Source organism: Bombus fervidus, chromosome 15 (genome assembly GCF_041682495.2).
Source record: "Bombus fervidus isolate BK054 chromosome 15, iyBomFerv1, whole genome shotgun sequence".
Classification (NCBI taxonomy): Eukaryota; Metazoa; Arthropoda; class Insecta; order Hymenoptera; family Apidae; genus Bombus; species Bombus fervidus.
The window spans coordinates 9,741,394-9,765,505 of NC_091531.1; the positions used below are offsets into that span (position 1 = coordinate 9,741,394).

Here is a 24,112-nt window from a genome sequence, read left to right on the forward strand (position 1 = left end):
ATTATAATTCGAATACTAATAACGAGCAGGTATAACGTTCAAAATTTCCAAGGATCACATGGGGAAGTTCTTCGAAGGATTACGTAAGGATAACGATTGGATATAGGCGCACGCACTTCCGGCGCGATGCAGCCGGAACTTGGGCGCTGCAAGCCCCGGCAGCAGCTGCTGCTCGATCGTACCCGATAAAGTGGATTCGATCGAACCTCGAACACGTAACTGGCGCGTTATCTATTAGCCCTCCTAGCTTGATAAACGATTCACTTCCTTGCACGAACGCGAACTTTGCGCGTAAATCGACTGGAAAAGGGATAAGCTGGTTGGATATTCGGCTGCGCTGGTTTCCTTTCTTTACAGGGTTAGAATGTTCTTCTATCGTGCGAGAAAGAACGTCGTAAGGTAATTCTTGTTTAGAATTCAGATGCACGGTGTTGCCACTCGAACACATAGATTTACGAAGCTTACGCTCTTGTTTGTAAACGTTAGAAGAACGCTTATAGAGAAATAAGATCGACCTGAGTTTATCGTATCATTTTTTTCAAGCGTAACGAAAATAGTGCGATTAACGCGATACTGATCGTATATATTAATCACCAACTCTATTTTATTTTGGTAAAGAAACCACACGAACGTCGAAAAGCAATGCCAATTACAAGGAAGGAAATTCGACCAATGCTTAAATGAAAAAATCTACGTCCGTCGAAAGTTTTACCCTAAAAAAATCACCTGCAGTTACCTTCCAACCCCTTTACCGATCTTACATCCCAATTGATCCGAAACATATTCAACTCGATTACGCGATACGTATACGAATCTACAATAGATCCAAGAGATATCCAGCTTCCGCGTGAAGGATCCCCGTGAGCCAGGATATCGCGTTATCCGTCACATGATAGATTACTTTCACTGAGCTACGAATACGTCAGCCCGTCGCGAGAATAGATTCCTCGCCATGGAAATTCCATTCGTCGAGTCAGCCCTGCCACGAGCGAAGGAAATGACGCAGCTACGAGAAGAAACGTGCCCGAGGGATTCCGATCCCGGGAATCCCGGAACGATTTTCCTCTTCTGTGAAGTCACGGCCGCCAATTACTAGCTGGCTCCTTGAAAAATTGGAATACAGAGAGACACGCTCGATTCCGAATCGTTTCGGTTAACTATTCATCGTCTTATGGTACTTTTCTTTACGTTTCACGTGGTTTGACGAGGTTCGATTAAAAGTTGCAATATCCTAAAATCATGAGACTCGATCGTAGAATATTCTAGCTTCAGTATCAGATCATTCATATGTGTCAGTTAGACAGGTATCTTCTTATGGTACGTTTCATCGCGCTTGGCGTAGTTTCGCGTGGTTTCATAAAGTTTCAATTGAAATTTCGATACATAAAAATATATTTTGATTTCGATAAACCAACGCTTACATAAAGTATAAAATTCTTTCAATAAATACCTTCGAATAAATAATTCTCAAAAGAAACAAAAAGATAAAAAAGAAAGAATGCTGGAAAAGATATCGAATTCACACGAAATACATTCAATGTTGGCAAAAATGGGCTGCAACTCCTCTAAATAGTAGAGCGAACAAACGACCTCTTTTCGAACGACTCTGTCGCCATTCATCGCTCTTCCGGTTCGATGAAAAATGCGGCTGACACGGTGTCGAACGTGATCGTGGCTATTCACACAGTACACGGAAATGAGCCTGCACTTTCGCGAGTTCCAGCTTCGAACGAGACCCTGCTCGCTTTTCCTTCGCCAGTTTCGGGAGGCGTCCACATTTTTCACCACTTCTCCGCCGCTGGCAAAAGAACGTCCGTGGGTAGTAAGTTCGTGTCCTCTCGAGCGTGCAGGAATATCAATCATCCTGACGAATATCGTGACGAAAGCGGGCGTAATTAATTAATCAACCACTCGTGAAACGACGCGTTAAAGGGGTGAGTTTCTTGATGCAGTAATTCGAAACGTATTTAAGGGTTGTTTTTTAAGTTATTTCAATCTTGTACGATATCTTGTATTTTTATCCTTTTTTATTTTCTGATGGAACTTCGGTAAACAATGTTCATCAACTGTTTCAGTTATTTAACAATTTGGATTATTCGAAGGGATGAATTTCTAGAAATGCTAATTTTTCTGATCATTCTACTATTCTGATCGTGCAAGTGTTATTTTTGACTTTCTTAAACTTTTTATCTCTGCCTTCTTTTACGAAAGTCGGTATTTATTAACTATTTCTAATATTACTTATTTTCGTAGGTAATATTATATAAGAATGTTCAAGCGTACCAAATGTTTCGAATATTTAACGAATTCTTTTGGAAGTAGAAAAGCTGAGTTGTTATTTAAAGAAGATGAGCGTCTGATGGTAATTATTTAATGTCGAAACAATAAAAAATTGCTCCAAAAGCTATTGGCAATGGTGGACGGAGCAAGAATTCACGAGCAGATCGCTCGAGGTCAGGACGGTTTACAATTTTACGATGAATAAAACTGATCGCCAGGGATAAGAGGAAAGTTCAACGAATGACTTATGCATGTTTCGAGGCGAACGACATTCCATGGTTGAATTTTATGGGGATGGCGTGTGGCCATGGCAAGTGGACTTTATGCGAAACAGCAAGTTGACTGTTTTACGGTGTTCTCCTCGGGACTACGCACGCTTTACGAGCTGTCGATGACAACACAGAGATTCCTGGTGCTACCATCAATCGACTCTTATATTTCGTTCTGTATTTTCATCGAGTCTTAAATACATGAAATCGTGAAATCATAAAAACATAAGTAATGTTGATGCAGTTCGGAAGCTTGTTTCCCGAAAGACTCGTCTATTATTAATAATTAATATAAAATTTCTATTATTATAAATACGTACGCGATCGAATTAATAATAATACCTTCGAGGCTGTTATTCATCTCTACAATACGTAACATTATAACAATATTATTCAACAGTACGAGAATAAAAAGGAACGTCCATCGTTTAACAATGAATTCATGGTTGAAAAATTAATTAAAATCCCCTGCTCCCAGGGTTTCCTGATCCATAAACCAAATAAAAGATTAATATCCCCCTGTATCCTATTTTATTGTACGAACACATACGCGAGTTTCATATTAATTAAAACGTATTCTTCAAATATGTTCGAAAATTACGAATCGAAACGGGAAATCTGGTCTTCTGTCACATCCACGCTTCCATTCAATTTCGATGTAATGCGCAAACAATATAAAAATATAAAATTCCATTTTAACACGAATGTTTCTCATAGCACGTTCTAATTAAATAATAAATAATTAGCAGATCGATTTAAAAATTATCTCTCATTTCGGCCTGAACGAACAAACGCCGTTCTTCTATCATTTTTAAATAAATATATTTTTAAATAAATCGTTTCTGTAATCATCGATTCCAATATTCGTCAGTCTTCGCAACTGCCAAGTAATTGGCATTAGAAAACTTCTTCTCTTGCGTAAAAAGATTCCTTAAAGCCGTCGAAATCGATCTGCACGAGACGTAACAAGAGAACCGGTAAAAGAAGGAACAATATCGGAAGAAAAAGAAACTAAAACGCGGTCCATTTCGTCCAACGGACTTCCAAAACGCGAGATTCCGCTCGTTTTCTCGCGATCCGTCTTCCCGAGAACACGAAGTACACCCTATCCCGTTTCTTTCGCAACTCTTTTCACTGGAACGCATCAAAGCGTTCGCCTCACGGAATTTTCTCCTGAAAATTTTTCTCCTCAAATGGAAAAATCCTGGTAATTTCCGAGACGCGGATCGCGAGCCAGAGAAACAGGGAAAATTGAAATTTCCAAAATTTTTCCAAGTAAATCGTATAGACATCGAAGAAAAAAAGAAAAGAGAAAGACAGTGTTCTTTTATTGGAATAGTTATGTAGAAACTTTAAAGCGTCTGTTGAAGCAGCGAGAAATTTCATTCGAATTAACAATTATTCTATATTCTCACGAGATCGGTCAAATTTATTACGACGATTGTACAGAAAATACCAAAATACGCGTGTTTTCCTTAAATGCGAGACCACGTCGAATTTTCTCCTACTCAACACTCAACCAATTCTCATTTCCGCTACCGCGTACGCGATATCATAACGAAAGATATACAATTATAGCCTAAAAGGGAAAACGGAAATGGAAAGAGGAGTAAAAAAAGAAAAAAGAAAAAAAGAAAAAAACGATAAGGCGAAGTTACAGCACGATGAAGAGACGACACCAAGTGTGCCGATAATGAGGCGGAAAAAGGGAGAGAGGGCACCAGGTGTAAGTGGTAATAGGCAAGTTGCAGCGGCGTGGAGCATGTCAGGAACATGTTTGACTTTAACGATAGCCGCTGGCTTTAGCCGGCTGATAAGGCCTGTCCTCGTTTATGCGGAGAATAAAGATAAGCCACGGCCGAGGGCTGAGAGGCTTGTGCAACAGTTCCATTAAAAGAACGAAGAAAAAACAACGTGGCTGCGGTGGTAGGCGACCAGACGAGAAGGGGTTGCTCGGTGCAATCGACGTGTATGCACAACATGCACGAAGGCCGGAGGAGGGGATGACGTTGGGCTTTCGAAGCATAATTTGCTATTTACCCTGGGCGAAATAGAATTTTAACGAGCAAAAAGCTGCCGAGTGATCGATACTATACTAGGAAGATCGTCTTCTTCGAATCGAGGTTTTGACGGGGGTGGAGGAGACGTTTGCGCAATGAATTTTGTTCGACAACTGTACCGATAATTACGTGTTGTATAGCTTCATCGTTGATTATGAATTAACGTTTGTTTATGTACGATGAATTTTTAACGTTACTGCTTTAATCCGGCATCACGATTTTGTTCGAATAAAATAAAACGAAAAAATATTTTTCCTAAAAGAAGAGAACAAATAAGAGCAGAACTGTGTAGTTGATAATTGTGTACCGCGGCTTCTTCGTAATTATGTTTCTTTTTATCCAATGTTTTTTTAATTTCATTGGTTCAACGCAGTATTACAATTTTATTCAAACGAAATAAAACAAAGAAATGTTTTCTCTATAAAAACATCGACTGTGAATTGAACTATGTTGTTGGTAATCACGTGTTGTGTGGTATTCTCGTGATTACGTTCGATGACCTTTTTAATGGTATTGCTTCGAACCAGTATTACCATTTTCTTCAACGAAAATATCAAAAAATATTTATCTCCGAAAAAGAGCCACGTTCCCTTACACACATACGCGTATCAAATAAATAACGAGGGATGTGTGTTCTATTAAAATGATCGAGAAAAACGGCCCTTTGCGGAAGAATGGCCGGTCTCGCGGTTCCTTTGTGGAAGCGCGCGAGGAAAACACTTCGCGCGACGCAAGACCACGAGAAAACTGTTTCTGGAAACTGTTTACACACCCCTTTGAGGAGCTACAAATTGAAAGCGAAATAGGGTCGGATTTTCGGGCGTCGCGTGCCTCCATTTTTCTCCTCCGTCAGACACTTTAAGACCGTCACTTCCACCACCAAACGCGGCAAAACTGTGTATACGTGCAACGCGGCTGGTGTCTCGTACAATCTCTCGTTATTTCAGCGACGTACAAACGACGTGGAATCAGCGTTTAAGTAAGTGAAACTGTTCTATCCGTGGGGGAATTTTCCTCGGCGAATTATCCGCCCTAGAAGTGTCTGTTACGTGGCAAGATCCTCCACTTTCGCGGAATTTCTGCTCCAGCAGAAATTGACTGTCTTTGAAATTTCCACTCTTGGGGAATTTGGGTAATAGATAATACCGATGAGATACTTTGGATAATAGATACTTGCCGACCAAAGTATTTGGACACTTATGTACGTATTATACATCTTATGTATATACATACGTATTCTGCGGGTTGTATCTCCCGCCTAACTTTATCGTCTGGAATATCTCGCATGTTTTTTAGAGTATTAAAAAATGTTTCACGAATAGGTTTCAAGGGGGGCCATAACTCGTCATGATTAGTTCTGACAAGATAAATATACGACTCCATAAAAAAAAAAAAAACATCGGTAACCTTCGTACATTTTCTGCGCGCTCTTCTACGGAAAAACCAATCGTGTCAAATTATGCCTCCCTCCCCACGAAACCATTCAACTTATTCCTGAAGCATTTTTTAATATTATCGAAAACAAGGGAGATATTCCGTGTGACAAAGTTAGATGGGACAACCCGTATATGTGTCGTATAAAATATTTTGAAGTTTCATTAGCACTGCTAACGCGGATTTTTATGCATTTATGGAAAACTTGGGGGTGCAAAAATGCACAGAATGCAGATAACAATGCACGTAACATGGAAAACTGTCTAAAATACAATATACAAAATATTCAGAATATAGACGTCCATAAAAAGTAACCTTTTATAATATTTAACGCATAAAGCAATTCTTTATGCAATTCTAAAGCAATCATTTGCTCAAATTTCAGTGAAATTTACTTAAATTAATTTTGAAATTAAGTCCGTTATAATATATTTAACAAGTGAAACATTTTTCTAACCAGCTCTTTTAATTATAGTTGTAAAAATATGAATTTACATAAATATCCGCAGTCCAGTAACGAAACACGGCTGTCATGGTCATACTGGTTAAATTTGAAAGCAGCCTGAAAATGTATATAGAAACTGCAAGATATTTATTGCAAACATATATTTAGTCGAAAAATTAGCATATGTTACCTCGTGTCACGCTATCATATTATCGATATAAAACGAGGTTAATATATCGATCCAACGTCAATAAGGGCACGTTTCACCCCAGCGACGCAAAACGATTTTTCGCTGGTTATACGCGTTCCACCCCTTGGTGGCCATTCTGACAATATACAAACACATTCGTCTACATCTCTCTCGAGATACGTCTTATTTTACAACGACGGTAACGTAAGAGGATGAAACTTCTGGACGAGAGCTGATTTTCACTGTTAAAACTGTCAACCTCGCTTAACTTTTTATATTTGTTCAATAAAAGTTGTTTACTTGGAATACCTTACTCGTTATACTTCTTTCCCTCCTGTTAGAATGTGTAGAAAAGTATGTAAACTGGAATATTTAATTCCATCTTCTCAACGTTGAGAAAGTTTTCTGTCTTGAATTCCGAAAACTACTGCGTTCTAATTACAGAAATTTCTCTCTATCGACTCTCCAAACAAACCCTAAAATTCATCCCTTTCGATATCCTCAAAAATCTTTAACACTTTCTAAACCCCTCTCTTTAATTTCCGAGAGTTATAATTTTGAAGAAATAAATAATTCTTTTCTAAAGATTATTACTGAAATTCTTCGTTCTATCTATCCATCGCAACTACCGACGTCCAACACGCGTATCCCCCTCGCTTCCTCTTGCACGTCAGAAACGGATCGTAACGTTGTATGTCGTCAAACTGCTGAAGCGAGAGAAACGTATCGCGAAAAGTTAATTAATAAGGATGTCTGTAGGTTCGCGTGATACGTTCGCTGAATAAGAAACTAGGGTGGGACTGGCGCGCGGAAACAGGCCACGTGGCGCGAGCAAAGCGGTTTGCACGACGCACGAAGGCGCAGGGTACAGTGCTTTATGGCTTACCATCGTAAGGGACGCGCCCGTCCCTCGAGCGTACTGGAATTCCGGGACACTCACCTGAAAGCAAAAAAAGAAACGACACGGTTAGTATTTTTCAGAAGCTTCGAATAATAAACTGTTTTACATTTTTAGGAATTTTTTGACAAATTTCGTTTCCGGAAGAACCGGGAAGTTGTTCTTGAACATAATTAAATCAGATTCGCGGACAAGAAGAACAATGCTCGTAAAACGGGTCCAAGTGTTCTTCTGTCTTCCATTTTTAACTCTTAACCCTGGGAAATCTTGTAGTCAGGACACAAGTAATAACAGGACACGGCACAGTGCCACATAACTGCTCTCTCCCGGCCAAATTATAAAGATAAACGAATAAGATAATATTTTATGTTAAATCGTTTTATTCGCATCGTTATTAACATTTCGCAAAAGCGTTAACAATTTCTTCTTACGAGAATGAGATACTCTCCTTCTTCCAAATTTGAACAAAATGCTTTGTAAACATCTCCTTGCTATATCCAGCCTTAAAGCATTCTATAAACTAAGTTCTATAAATAAAGTAAAGAACAACATTTGAAATTCTCAGTGAATTTTTTAAACAAGACCGTGTATTCTTTCATTTATAGTACAATCTATAAACTATAAACATTAAACTATAGTATATAAGTTTATTTAGGAGCACAGCGGCTGTTTTCTTCTTGTAATAATCGGCGAGCTGGTGGAACCAAGCGTCCGCGAGTAGTAACAGTCGACGCATCGTCAGACGCCGGAAATTAATCCACGGGAATGCGTTTATATCAGCGGGACGCTCATTCTGCGAGTGAATGCCGCGTCAGTCGATCAATTTCGCTAAGATATCCCGCGGTCTATTTAAACGAGCAACAACAAAAGCCGTACACGAACAACAGAGGGAGCGGAGAATTTCCAAAGAACGATTCTCCACGTCGCGATTGAAAAATTATGTCGCTGGTTTACTATACCCACACGATTTATAAACATCATATCGTAGATGTACGATGTTTCTATTACACATATACAAGTCACTTCTTCGTTGTATGTTAAATAATGTATATCTCATGAAACGAAGAATAATACTTCGTAGTACAGTTCTTTTTATCAAATGTCGCTTCTACCGGAGAATATTTGTGAAAAATTATGGGATATCCATGAATTATAGCGTATCTGTAAAGACATATAAAACGCGCAACGATATTTCCGAAATAATTCTAAAATAGCCGATATGTGTAAAAGGTTGAAAGATATTTAATACGTCACTCGACGAAAACCGTAGAATATTTAACATTATCGGAGATTTAAAAATTCTCGCATATATTTAAAGAATTGAAAACATTGCAAACAATATCATTTGTAAAAAATCATAAAATAATTTTATTTTCGATTATTCGAAATTTGTTAAAATTAAAAAGATACTGACAAAATTCTCTTCGACCATGGAATACCGTAAAATAATTAACATTTTCAGAGAAATTGAAAAATAGCAACTCGGACAAAACTTTTGCGTCACGCGTGGTTCAGTTCGCGTAAGAACAGAAGCTGGCAGTTTCATCGCGTCATCCCCCGTAGAAATGCAGCTTCTTTTGAAAAGCGAAGCCGCGGGCTTGGCCTCGTCACGCCATGTCCAATTTGTGCGTGCGTTTTGAAGAGCTGTCACGCACGACCTGCTTTTCCAGGAAAATTCGCTTATTAGCATCGTTTCCTATCCTCGGATACAACGTTAACGTTCCGATTCTACCGATTCCACGCTACGATTTCTTTATATTACGATCCTTTACAATTTTTTATTCATTCATTTAGTTTTCCAAACGATAAGTTTAATTTCGAAGAACGTTTGTGATAATAGTATTTACGAAGAAATTAATTGTCGTTACAACAATCTATAATAATAAATAATAAGAATTCGAATTCGCGTGAATTTTCTAGAAATTTTCTCAGCACGAATTAAAAATTAAATTTTTCGATAAATTTCAACCACATGGAAAGTACACAAGTACTTTCATAGGGTACTTTCTATCTTTTTTTTTTTGCGATTAATTATAAAGAAGATTATAAATAATAAAAGGGACACGCATGAATTTCCTCCAAATATTCTCGACATGTATTAAACATCAGATTTACCAACGAATTTCAGCAACATTTCCTTTGAAAATGTACGTGCATCGCAAATGTTTCATCAAAATACTCGAAACATTATTAATGTACACATTTCCATCAGAAAAAGATTCAGCAACTGCATAATTCATATGGAAAGTTGCGCTCGCGAGAAAGGTTTTCTAGAAAGACACCCCTCTCTTTGAGCCCCTCGAACTTTTTCTCATAAAACATTCTTCTACATGCAATTAAAACAAGAATCACGACTTTCCTCAATTACTGGACGTTCTACAAACACGAGGAAACCTAAGAAAAATTCTCGCTCGAGAATTTCATGAATGTCATCACAATCACAAATTAGTTAAAGTCTTGGAATCATCGTTTGTTTAACAAAGCTTTTTAATATACCGAAATTGCAGAATCTAATTTTAATCTTCGAAATCTTTTTAAAAGAAAGGATAGCGGTGGAGAAGTAAAGTAAAGGAAAAAAAGCCAATTCAATCTGAACTACGTAGCGTTTAATTAACAGCTCTCTGCAAATATCGCTTCCTCGACCTTTTCACAATGCGTGGGATACGCACATCTTTGTTATCGAAACCAACCGTTTTCTTCATAGCATTACGAACGAAACGTCGCGGATATTCTGGATATCCATATGTGATTCCGCGAAACACTTCGCATTAGCTCCAGGGGTGGAAATTCCAATTAGAATGAAAAATTCGTCGTGGCGAAATAAAAACTTGCTTCGGATATATTACAATAGGTATTGTGGTAAGTAAATAGTAAGCAAGTACTATAACGAGTACTCTAAGTACTCTTAATATGCTATATTTATTTACACTACATGCTACTCGATATACCCTTATACTAAAATATAGTAAATATTATAACAAGTACTCTACTTTGGATACTTCATATATATTTTCGCATACTATTTGCGGTCTATGTATAAACATAGTCTATAATAATAAATGCAATACCGTAGATGTAAATTTTGTAGCCATTGTGAAAAGGAAGAAGGCAGAAGTACATGGAAGAGAAGAAGAATCAGAAGGGATACGATACGCAAACGGTTGGAAACGGGTCGATGTTTTATCAGGCTGGTCACGCAACTTCCACGATTGCCGGCATTTTTCCCCGCCCCGCTATTATCGGACACCCTTTAACGTTGGCAACGAGCGCGCGATAAGATCGTGTCGTCCTTCGATATTCGCTATTTATGGGGATAGCGGAGCGAGCCGCATGTAAATGGCAATCAAGACGAAACTAGACTCGAGGGTGGATCGCAACCGTTTCAAAGGAGTTTCGCGGGTATTTTATACGGTTGTTGCAGGGTTCTGGGCACTCGAGTATTGTGCATAATTTTCTAGTATTTCTATTCTAGTACCTTTGCAATGACGAGTTAAAGACTGGTTGTTACGAAAAACAAAAAAGGAAATAGTATAATCAGACTTACAAATTGCTAAGCAACTTGATAAATCCCTTAATACGTTTCGAACATTTCCAGATACTAAAAACAATAAGAGGCGAAAGAAGAAGAATACTTAAACCACGTCCAGAATTAGAATAAAAATTCCACCTGCCCAAAAATAACAAGACGAACATTTCCAATAGATAAATCAAAGATAAACAAAAGTAAATATTTCTCCAAAATAACGAAAACCCTAAAAAAAAAAAAAAAAAAAATCCACACCACGATTAAAACCTTCTGCACTCTACCTAAAATCAATCTCAACCTCGCGTTTCGCCATTCACACCGTAATTCCCTCAAGCTGAAACGAAACAAAGGAACGAGAGAAAGAAAACGAATTTAAAGAGAGATAAAAAGAAAGAAAGAAAAGAAATACAGGAAGGAAGAAATCCGGCGGAACGAACGCTTCCAGGGCGAGCCAACCACCACCTTCTTCGCCTTTCCACGAAAGACGCTCAAGAGGGTGGTTACAGAGACGGTGGATAGAAGAGGAGAAAACTCGGAGGCCATGGTGTAACGTTGCAGCCAGGCAGGGCAATTTATCTTGTTGTATTAGCAAATGGATGATAATGACGTGGAATGGGGGCGTACAGTGGGGGTTGGTGGAAACTGTCGGAAGCCCCTGTAAGCAGCTGCAGTTACCGTCGGGTTCTATGCGGCCGACTTAAGTGTACATGCATTAGTGTGGCACGGTCTTAAGTGTACGGCCGTGTAGTCGTGACAGTTTCTATCCGTAGCGGGGCCAAGGTGTGTCTTTTTAACGCTGTGTATTTTGTACGTGTGTTGCCAGGGGGAAGGAGTTCGGAGTGTCGATACAACCACCCCATCGCCGTTAAGTGAACCAAGTGTTTTGTTATTTAAGGCGGCCTTCTCGAGAAACGAACGATTCTTCTTTCTTTTGACGAGAATGAATGTTTCCTTTGCTGGAAGGGGTGGTTTCTTAGGGACGTTCTTCAGGCTGTTCAGACACAGTGTGTGTTAATCAGAGAAATAGGAATTCGTGCTTTTTCTCGGGGCTCTTTCGGGATCGGGTTTGGATTTTTTAAACGTTTTAAGGAAAAGGTGTTCGTCGTTCGATGAAATTGTTTATTACTTGATGGATCGAAGCTAACGATGGTTTTGAAGCATTGGAAGAATAATATTTCGAATTATTGGAGGGCTGTGTAGGCTATGATTAATGATCGAAATGTGACCTTAAATTGATAAATCGAGGCAAAAATTTCTGTGTAAATTGTTCTAGATCCAATGGAGAAACGTTTCCGTCCAATTTGCAAAGTGTGTAAAGGACAGTTTATGCGTATTTAATTATTTCATTCTCGTCATTTATATACGCTGGAAATGTAAATACATAAAGAATAGCATCTCGTTTCGAATTCGGACACGCAAATGTATATCTATATTTTTTATATATGCATAATATAGCAAAAAAGAAAAAAAAGAAAAAAAAAGAATAAATAAGAAACGTCTTCTAAAAGTTTGGAAGAGCGCAGATATAAAAAAGACGCGCGGCGTCGCTCATAATTATTTGTCACGAAATAATGGAGTTATTATACAATTATAACGGAGAATGTGCCGGGCGGCAAGATAGGGCACGATGTTGTAATAAAAGAACGTAAATTAAGAAGAATGCAGTACGGAATGGGCGCAAGAAAAACGCAGACGTTATAACGCAACATTCCGCTGTTTCCACGCCGGCCAAAATAATAAACATTTATTATGTTCTTAAAAATTTCATCGTCGTCTGAAATGAGAATTAGCCAAGAATCGAACGCGTTACGCATCGCGTGTTCTTCGTACGCATTTTCCTACCTAAAAATCAAACCACCAAAAAAACCAGTGACGATGAAACAACAAACTGTTCCGCTGATTAAATTCAATAAAACGTAAAATCTAAATAAAAATGTCTCCTTTCATCGTCCAATCGGAGAAAATCTTTCTCCGAAAGAGCTAGCTACGAAGCAGCAAGCGCCCAAGTCGCTTATCTTCCTATCTTTCACGATTAATTTTTATATTCGTCGTAAATCAAACGAAAATCCCACGCAGAATTCGATCTACGCTCCAACTAGGATCGCGAAGTCGTGAAAGAAGACAGGCGGGAAGCTTTGCCGCCAATTTACGCGAGTCGTTATGCTTCCTCGTTCATCCCCCATTGTTACAACCTCGAGCAGAGACGTTGCAGAAGGGTTGGAAAAGTCGATCAGAAGGCTTTGTGGCAAGGAGCCACCCTCCGGATGCTTTCACCGCTGTTTACCAACCTGTCCATCACCGACTACCAATTAGTATTGTAACCGGTGGACGTTTCTACCACGCGGCGAAGAAACAATGAAGAACACGCTTGCCATCGCATCTTGGAACGTTCTGACGATGATGTTCGTGAAGGTAAATTCGTCAAAGAGGATTACTGGTTCCGGGTTTACGTTCATTTTATAGAGTTCTGTGTTGCTTCTTTGGGAAAAGGGGTCGCAGACGGAGGCTCGAGGGTTGATTTATAATGTAAAACGCAAAATAAATTCAAGCTCGCTAATCTCCAAATAAATACGTGACATTTTCACGATCATTTTGGACAGGGTAGATGTTCTAATACGAAGTTGATCTCTACGACCGTGTCATTTTTTTTAACATATACTTGGAAACTTTCGTTTCTTCGTAATTACTTTCGTCCACTTTCTAATTTACAATTTCTAACACGAAACGAAAGTCTTTCGAATTTATCGCCCAACTTAATATTTACGGTTGGCAGAGCGTATACTGTACGACGACTTCAACGTTGATACAACGTAAGGGTTAATAAACACCTTACATACTAATCGATAGAAAAAACAAAGGTCAATAGAACAAGCAATACGTGGTCGTTCATCGGTGATTTCACCGTGGAAAAAATAAATCTTCATTAGTACCGCAAAGTTCGTTTGATCAAGAACTTAATGAATCCTAACGCGTCCTTCCATTAATCTTCCTCCGATTCTCCAGGCAATGGCAGTACGCATACATCGCGACTATAATGCAGTCATCGTAACTCACGCCTCACGAGTTTCGAATACCCACGGTGATTCTAATTTACTTGCGAGAACCGAGCAGCGAACAATACAACCCGAGGGCCAATTTACATTTTCGTTCGCCTGATGAAATAACGACGGGGCTGGCAACGTCGAAAAAATCATTGCTGATTTTCAGGAATTATCCAGCAGAAAGCTTTCTATATGAGTAGATCTAACGATATCTCTTTGATACAGCGTTGGTCGATGTCCTAGCGTATTACGTATTTTGCATAGTTCTTCGTCATTTATATATTACGGTATTTCATCCATTCTGCCGATTTTTCAATGTTTTCTTCGTGACGATCCTATTTGTGCTAGAGTCCTTCCAAGCTTAATTGCAAGAAGTATTTACAGCTATTAATATTTATAAGATATTAATCTCGAGATACTAGTCTTTTCTTTTCTTCCTTTTCTTTATTGATCTTCGAGAGACATACGTTATATATTTGGATAGTCCGGAAAAAACTACGTAACTATATTCCTCGTTATAGCTGTATAGAAAATTTTCATAAACTTTAAGTCAGAGTTTAAAAGATGGACCGGATTTTAAGGAAGAAATAGAGTAACTTTAGAGTTACGAGAAATTCAATTAATTATGTCCGTTCAGGGTGAAAACCGTAATTCCGAACCAAAAAACTTCCCCCGGGATTATTTCGGTTCTGCGCAAAACCAAGTCAGCTTGTGATTTCACTCCATTAAGGAAGAATGACAGGTTTACAGGGGGGAAGATTTAATTCTGATATTACAATAGTTGAAGAATCTCTCAATATCTTTTTATACAGATAAAAAGGTCGAATGTCTCTTCTGCTGTTACGAGAAATTTAAGAAAGGAATTTATCTAGACTTTCAACTAAATGTTAAACAAAAGCAAAACTTCCTCTCAAAGTTCAAACTAAAATTACTAAAATTACTAAAATTGCTAAAATTAATATACAATACTTGCTACAACGTTCAATGGATGAAGTTTTCTGCTCCCATTTGTATAATTAAGTTCATAAAATTACGAATCTGCATAGAAATCCCGCAGTCTGATTATCACGAAACCCTTTACCAAGAGTCGCACACATCTAAACACACTGGTAAACTGCCGTACGAACTCCGAAAGTTCCCTCTAGCCTTTCGAACGCGTCATTACCGCGACACAATGCACGCTAATCCTCGATACCGATGGGAACGCGATATCTCGCCAGCGTCGTAGGATTTGTTCCCCTTGGTGGATAAGATTGAAAAACGGATTACTCGAAGGTGATCGGAGCATCCGACGAAAAGGATCGACGGCGGAGGCCATTCAGCTGGCAGCCGGGCTTTTGTGATTTTCTCATTACCGGAGGCTGGTGCCTCGACTTCGATTCACCGGGCGGCCCGCTTTTCATCCCTTATTTCTTCCGACTCTCTTGCACGCGAACCCACGTAATACGCTTCCTCCTCTACACCGCTGCGCCAGAGGAGAGGATCGGTTGACCCACGTACCGGAGAATTACGCTCCCTCCAAGCGTATTTCCGCGCCGGATGCCGATTCCCGATAACCGCCGGGAAATCATGTTTCCCAATCGTCTTAGATACTATTCGTGCTTCTTGCTTGCTTCTCTCGTTACGTTTACACGAATTAGGGAAGGACTAGAATAAATACGAGCGTTCGGTTCAACAATGGCAGATACAGTCAATGGCGGATAGCGTACAGTGACAGCATATAACTGTATTTAAAGAAACAAATATACATGTGTAAGAAGAGATACGCGTGTTCGAGATGGCAGTGTGAATGGGTGCAGGTTTTCGGACGTGGTGTCGGTCTTGTCCTAATTTTAGCAATTCACACGGATTCGTAACGATTTAAGAAACTATCGAACGAAAGATTAGAAAGAAAAATCATTATAATTAATTAAAGGAATTTTATGCTGCGGGAGAGCATAATTAATAATATACATTTAATAATATATTTAATAATAGCAATAACAATGGACTCGCATATATTTTCGTACGATAATGACTGGAATAATACGATTAAGGACATAGTCGATCATAATTACTTCATCAATTTATTATTTCACCAACGTATACATACAGAAATATATTTTCGACTCTGAAATTATAATAATCTCTACCATTCACATCCATCAGCGGCCAATCCGCTAATTACGAAATGAAACATCGAAAATGGAGGTTCCTTTCTCCCAATTCGTACGGCTACAGGTAAATCGAGTTTACCAGAAACTTTTAATGGAGCCAGCCGGAATAATCGGCGAGAGATTTCGGTTTCGCCTCTCGAAACAGAATCCAGAAAATTCATGTTCATTCAATTTCACAGGTGCAAACAGTGACAAGGCACTTCCGCGAAATTAATTTTCCACTCGTTATGTTCGAATTCTTTCGAACATTCAAGAATATTCCAAACTCGTTACTGTTTTTTTTTTCTTTTATAATGTTTTATTATCAACGAATTCGATATTTTTTTAGCCATAAGCGAAAAAGGATGGAAATCCGTACAAATTATGATTAAGCGATAAACATAAGTAATAAACTATATCGTTGAAATAGTTGCATATATATTTCCTAAAAATGCAAGACGAATATCGAAGCTGTTTCTTTTATCGATTTTTATTGTATAATTCATAAATTTCAAAACGTTTAATTTTAGAAGATTTGCTTTGAAACCATCGCGTGTAGATATTCAAGAACACGTAGCAGCTATTAATACGAGATAATGATACGAAGCGTAGATAGAACGAAATTAAAGCAAAGGCTGACCGAGCTGTTTCCGGTTTTTCCAGCCCGGATACCGGTAATTGAAAAGATCAGAATAAGCACTAACATACATGACAGAATGTGAGGTCTGAGGTTGGCGATTTTTAACGTTTTGTTTTTAAGGGGTGAAAAATTCGAAGACAGCTCGTTTCCTATTATTTCAGTCAAGAATCTTGGTAACATTTTATGTTATTAATTTTAATTTTGAATAAAGCCAGAAAAGAATCGAGATTTCTTCACTTTATGTATATTTCTGTGTTGTAACATATTATTTAACACGTTTCAATAAGATTACCTACAATTTTCAATACGATAACCTTAAACCCCCAAAACAGGACAAATACAAGATGCTTTTTGAACTTGGTTGGTTAAATTAGTTTTATTAAACATTCAATTCCCCCAGAAACAACAATCGCAAAAAAACATTAATTCAAAAATTTAATAGAAACCACTCGACGTATAAAGAGCAAACAAATTTTTAAAACCCACTTAAATCTACTCGTGAAAGTCTGCCAAACCTACCTGCAACCACAGGGAATTAACAAAACCAATTGAAAAATTAAAAAAATCTGCGAAAAAATCGATCAAACCTAGCTACAACTAAAACCTCCGATTCCAGAAACAGCGATCAAATATTAGTCGATGCAGGAGCACGCTGCTGCCTGCGTGAAAAAATCGCAAATAAAACTTTCTCGTGAAACGTGGGGCGGACACCTCGAATGGAGAAAACGTTCCTCCGCGAGATGAACGTGTGTCGCAGAAAATGGGAAGCGAGGGCGATGAGAACAATCGACGAAACAAGAGCGTGGAACCATCAAATGCGTCGCGGAAGGGGTGAAAGCGGAGAGTTTCGCGAGGGTATCGAGTGGAACGCGCGAAACGGGTGCAAACACTCGGTCCAGCGAAATGACACGTTGCCTTTCGTCGCTTTGTTTCGTCTTCCGGCTTCGTTGCATCGTCGACGCACGATAAAAAGGTTGAAAGCGGACTGGAGGGTTAATTTCGATGAATGACCATAACCGAAACGTTTATGGTCGGTGGTTACGGGGCCATAGTTGTGGAAAGGCTGATTTTTAAGACAAAGGTGATTTTAGAGACAGATTCTCTAACATTTTTGATAAATCAAGCGTGAAATTTCCTAGCGTGCGATAATTACGGTCTAATAAGAAAGATTTAATCGAACGTTCGATGGAATGTTTCCAGTTCGTCGATACTTCGTACGGTACTAACGGCAACTTTTCCTCGAACGTTTCTCTTTCTCGAACGAAAAACGTTGATTTCGCGGTTGCTAATGAAGCGGTCAATGAAGCAGAAACTCGCCAGAGACTGGAAACGACAGCCTTTTGAAGGCATGCGTTAATCCAGACCACCTAAAAAACTACTAGGTAAATCGTGAGAAAAAGTTCCTACGAAATGAGTCTGTCGACGTTGTTTGTTCGTCAAACGCATATTAATTGGCAAATAAAATCAATATGTGTATCGATACGGCCTTTGATGTCGTGAAATGCATCTTTTATAAGAGAAAATTTGTATATTATACTTACTTAATACAACTACAAAGAAAGGAATTTTACCTCGACAATCTGCCTGAAAACTTTATATAACATACGCTGCTATAACCTCAACATCGAGCATAAAATATGCTCCAAAGATTCACAAATTTCTTCTAAAATACAGCCTAACAATTTGTAAATTCTCTTATTTATTTAATTAATTTTATTTTATTTAATCGAAAACAGAATGATTCGCGCTTTATTTTAACTGGATACTTCGATCCGTTCGCGAGATATGGATCTAGAAGGCGAGCTCCGAGACGCAGGGATGTTGGTCAACGGCGTGACCCACATTCTTTCCTGGAGGTGAGTACTCACTACTAGTAGTAGCAAAAACCCGCTGACTCAGCGGGTGTCATTGAGTAGCGCACACGTGGCTCGCTCGTGATAGGTCAGTGAGTGAGTGAGTGAGTGAGTGAGTGCGATTGAGAGGTCCGAGCGAGCGAGTGGGACAGAGGTAGAGAAGGGAGAGAAGAGAAAAAAATTAGACTTTGCTTCCACCGACGATAACTCCAGAATCGGAAGTCCGATCGGAACGAACCGAACGGCATTTTAAAGCGTAAGCTGCCTCGTTTCCAAAGATGACAATTAAATATAATTTTGGTAAAATCAGTAGTGAAGAATATGGATATTAACGGCAGCTTTATACATTCATTTTTGCGTACTTTAATTTGTTCAAATGGGAATTATTGTTTTATGACTGATAATGAGAGGTTGATAAATGATATAGTTGTTTTGGATTGAATAAATTTGAGGGAAACGGTCGTTGGATAGAGATTAGAGTGTCGGAGCAGCAGGATTATGTCAGTATTAAATGTTTAATATCATGTATTAAGGTTATCAACATTTATTGGCAAATTATTCGTAAATAAATGATACACGCTTTCGCAAGAGTACGAAATGATAATTGTGTCTTAATATTGAGCCGATTATTCGATTACTAACAAACATTTAACTGTAATCACAAATTGCATAAACTGTTATTCAAAAATAAGGAACAAGATTGATTTTACTTGAAATTACCTTTCACACGAGGTGAATGAATTAAGCGACAGTTTTTATGATATGATCGCTAATTTAGTAACTTTAATAAGATAAACCAGTACAATGTGTTAACTAGGAAAACCTTGAATAAGATGACGAAGATCTTCGTTACGCGATTTAACAAGCCGAAGACAATTCGAAAGTGCCAATTAAACAAACCATGGAACTGTAACGCGAAGACTCAAGAAGTTTAATGAAATAATTCAACAAACTCTAACGTGACAATTTGACAATAGAAGAAAGTTTCAGCGTTGCTGTTCGTCGAACCGAAGACAAGCTGTCAAAAATTCTACCCGTAGAGTATTATAAACTTTTAAAATTCTAACTTTAAACCAAAGATTTCAGCAATCGCACGAAATTTAGATAAATTCGAAATAAAACGAATTCTAAAGAATAGGAATTCGGATTAATTTAAATGCATCCTGGAACTTGGCGCGGATAATTAGATAAACTTACATAGATTAGACAAATCCCACTGATTACAGTTCTAGATACGATCTGACGAATGTAGAAGGTAGAAATCTAGATGCATTTATATAAATTCAAGAGAGCAGAAGCTGAAATAAATTTTACTAGATTCTCGTGTTTAGCGAAGATGAAATTAAATAATATTTAAATTTAATATTCGCTACAGAAACACTCGGTACACTAATTAGTATAACTGTACTGTCTGTTTAATAATAACTACTTTATTCCATTTTTACTTACTCTCATTAATCTCGCTGTATTTCTTCCTTTCGCTGTTCATCCGTTAACAACCTTCTAATATTCGTTCTCTCGATTCAACCCCTAATCTTCTTCCACTATTAATCTTATAAAAATTTTTCGTAACTTCCCTAGATGGCAATAACGACTAAAATATGATAAATACTATCGAGTCTTCGATTCCCTTTACACGTCTTCGTCCTCGAATTCAATTCGGGAGGGGGGGGGGGCTCATTTTCAACGTGTAAAATGACGCTGCGAGCGCGTCCGTGGCACAAGAGAGGGGTTTATGGGGGGAGGGGAATTACATGTTCCACGATAACGTCATTAATCATTCTGTTTCGAATGTTCACCGTGTAAATGGAGGATCGTTTTGAAGGGCGGCCGTTTCCGCGCGGATTATCTCCCCGACGTCCATGCGAAACCGGCCGGCCGGCCGCAGTTTGTAAGCGTGCATGAAATATTGAACTATTAGCCGGCGGCGATATATCATTTTAATATCGGCCGGAATCAATAGCGCTGTCCGCCGGGTTAATTACACGCCCTTTCCGCCAGATCATTTCGCGACAAACGCTTTCACAGCTCTTTCCTTCGCGTTACGTCTCTTTCCCATCTTCCATCTTCTTCTTTTTTTTTTTTTTTTAATTTTATTTTCCTTTTCCGACATATGCCGCATTTCATCGAACGTTCCTTCGTTTAATTAGCATTTGAGTTGTTTAAGAAGGTATTCTAGCGTAAGCCTTTGAAAGAGATCGATCATTTTCTTTGCACTTTCTTAAAGAATATAGCTACAAAAGTATATGCGCAAAACTAAACTCCCAAAATTCAGGAAGTTGCTCTTGAAAGATTTCTATACGAGTAATTCCTATTGATGTAACTTTAAACACGTTTTCCTCAGATTTATGTTGCTTAACACGGCGTTCACGATCCCTTAAAATCTACTTGATCGTTGCTTTTGAAAGTCGAAAGAGGGTGGAAAACGTTTGTCTATGAAACTTCTTAACGTTGCCATTTTTTTAATTATCCACTGTTCTATTTTGTTCTAGTTCCTTTAGTTATAGACAAACTGATTCTAATTAAGGATCTCATTGAGCTTTTTATTTTAGTTACGTAGAACGACCGGAATCACGAACGCCACGAGACGAGATTTTTCTGTCAATACGACGAGGATGTATATAAAGAAGAAGAAAAAACGAGGATAAATGTGAGGAAATCTAGGGGGATTGAAATCGTCGTGGCACGCGATATACGCGGAACAAAAGCCGCAGTAAATGAAACAAAACGTGGATGAATATAGAAATGAAAAGTGCGAGAAAAGTAGAAGCAAAAGGGGTGGTAAAACGGGGAAGGATGACGAATTCGCGGAGTTGGCGTCGATATCCTGGCACTTGCAGCGCACTTTCGGTTTCCGTGACTCGTTCCAACAGCAATGATCGTTCAATCACACCGAGCATGCGATCGTTCTGATCGAAAGTAATCAGCAATCGAGTTCGTAGATCGAAAGCCTGTCGACCGTAAAAACGGATTAAAATAACGCCAGGGCTCCAGATAAATGTCACTGATAACGCTGGTAACCAAGTAATGATAGTCTGGACGTTGATAAGCACGATAAAGTTGCAAGAGGTATCGAGGCAAGTTTGAAGCAAGTTCTTTAAGCATAGAGATTCTTAATTTTTTGTTTTACGCTCGACTTTGTAATTAAAAGTTCTTAAATTGCATGCACACATTTCCTCACAAATTCCGTCGAAAACAGCTTTACGATATTCTTAATAATAAACGTCAGAAAGAGATGGTCGTTAACACCTCTTTAAAATTAATTACCAATTTCCTTACGAGCCCCTATCAGATTACGTTAACTTCACCGCATTTCCCAAATTTCACTAATAGACCATTAATAAGACCCATTATCACCGTCATCAAGATTCCCCGTGAATCAATGTTATTGCCGAAACTTAACCAGAAACACGAAAACCACGCTATAACGAGGTAAAGACTGGGCGAGAAATCGCGAAAGAGGGCCGGCCCTGGTCGGCATTAGCCGATTCTAATCGAAACTGGGTAAAAGCTCGTTATCGGAATTGTCTCGAGCTAAACAGAACGGGGCTAATAGCCGAGCACAATAGGCACGGACCGTGGTCGTGTGAAACACGGCACGTTGTACGGAATCAGGCGCGCTGCTGCGGGGCCGAGTCGGGGGTGCGCACCCCCGACACGTTTTAACGTGCAATGCCCCCAGATTATTCTCTTCTACGTTATGCTAACGCGTCTCTGTTCTTACATGAAATGACGAAGCCTGGATAATAATAAGAAAATATCGATCGAGCTTTTGTAAAGTTTTATGACACAACATAAAGAGTATTATAATAACGGATAATGGTGGATCGTAGAAGAGTGTAGCATTAGCGAGATAAAGAGCAAAGTACCGCACCCCCTACTCGTCCTTGCGTAATGTTTTACTAGTAGCGCTAAAACGAACGATTAATTTTCTCTTCGATGAATTCTTTAGGAATCAACTGGAATTCTTTTTTATACGTACAGATTTCAAGATTCTCAGATCCCATCGCTGTGGTAGAGTCGTTTTCATCTCTATGGGAGCGCGGCGAATGCGATGCGTTTCATTCGACATGGTCCCAACAGGACTGAGAAGCGCGGTCTAGACGTGCCACCGTGGGGATCGAGGAGCTTCTATTATTTTTCAATTGGCCAGTCGAGCATGCAGGGCATCCCGTATCCCGTCTGTAATTGAAGTTGGCTTTGCCGCGATAACACACCGACGAGATAAGATCGAGATAAAGAATAGCGATGTGGCGACACACGAGTCATAGGACGAGGCGAAGCGAGAGCGACTCGCGTTGTTGTTCTGCCTCGGATCACGGATACCACTTCGACATACGAAATTAGCGCGAGATTATCTCCAGGCAAAAACAATGTCGCCGTTGAGGGCAACCCCAAGTTCGTTCCAAGTCGAATTTCAATCTTTCGACTCCACCCGACCAGTATAATTATCGCGATCAATTATCAATAATCAATTGTCGAGCGATTATCGAGTTATTATCAAGTTATCCGCGAGCGGTCTATTCTATTATTCTAATTATTTATTCTAAATATATGCGACGGTTGCAGCGGCGATCGTTCTCGTTATTTCGTAATACCGATCCATACATCATCCGCCACAGCGACTGTCGCGAGGGCCGAAACGACAAGTCTGGACTTTGGGGAATGAAAATTGTTTGGTGGATTCACCCTTAAGCATAGAAGCTTTCTACCAGTCAGCGACTTTTATTTGACTTTTCCGTGTTTTATTCGCTCTATTGCTAATAATCAGACTGCGGATTATTTACCCAAATATACTGTCGTTACATACTTGTTGGCTCAACTGCTCGGATTTACGACACAAGTGGTTACTTTTTTTTTTTTTTAGAAATGTTTCATATTTATTCTTGTTTTAACCTTCTTATTTAGGAGGCCAGCAGCAATCGGAGCCTAGAAATCTGTTCGTTGTTTCCAGAAGAATTAATTATCTCCATGTAAATCCTCGACGATGAGAAAGAAGAACAGAGAAAAGAAGAGAAAGAAGAGGCGACGGCGACGAGAGCGAATCTCCAATAAACAAGAACAAACAAAATGCTACAGGCGATCGGAGTGACACGCATCGGTGGATTTCGGGATTTGCCAGATCCCCAGGGCCTGGACACCAAGCGAACGGAAGGTGAAAAAAATGAGACAGCAAGCGGTGATCCACGTAGAGCGGACACTGGTGAACGTCGTCGCTCCGTACGCTAGATATATATTCCATTTCAGAGGCGTAGACGAGACTAGCATCCGTGAAACGCTCGTGCAGATTTTCCTTTTTCTTATTCCTTTCGCCTCTTTTGTTGCATGTAGCTGAGCGGAA

At 39.0% G+C, this 24,112-nt stretch overlaps 1 protein-coding gene across 12 annotated transcripts in view; it reads right to left on the minus strand.

Annotated features, from left to right (window-relative positions):
* Heph (polypyrimidine tract-binding protein 1 heph) overlaps positions 1-24,112 on the minus strand; it is a 432,396-nt gene that overhangs the window by 161,435 nt on the left and 246,849 nt on the right. For 2 of the 12 annotated variants that reach the window (XM_072018580.1, XM_072018576.1), the window contains one exon: positions 7,565-7,618. The exons of the other annotated variants lie outside the window; for them this stretch is intronic. In XM_072018580.1, coding sequence (XP_071874681.1) covers positions 7,565-7,567 — 3 coding nt within the window. In that variant the 5' untranslated portion in view covers positions 7,568-7,618. The remainder of the gene's footprint in view (positions 1-7,564; positions 7,619-24,112) is intronic. 12 annotated transcript variants of the gene reach the window in all.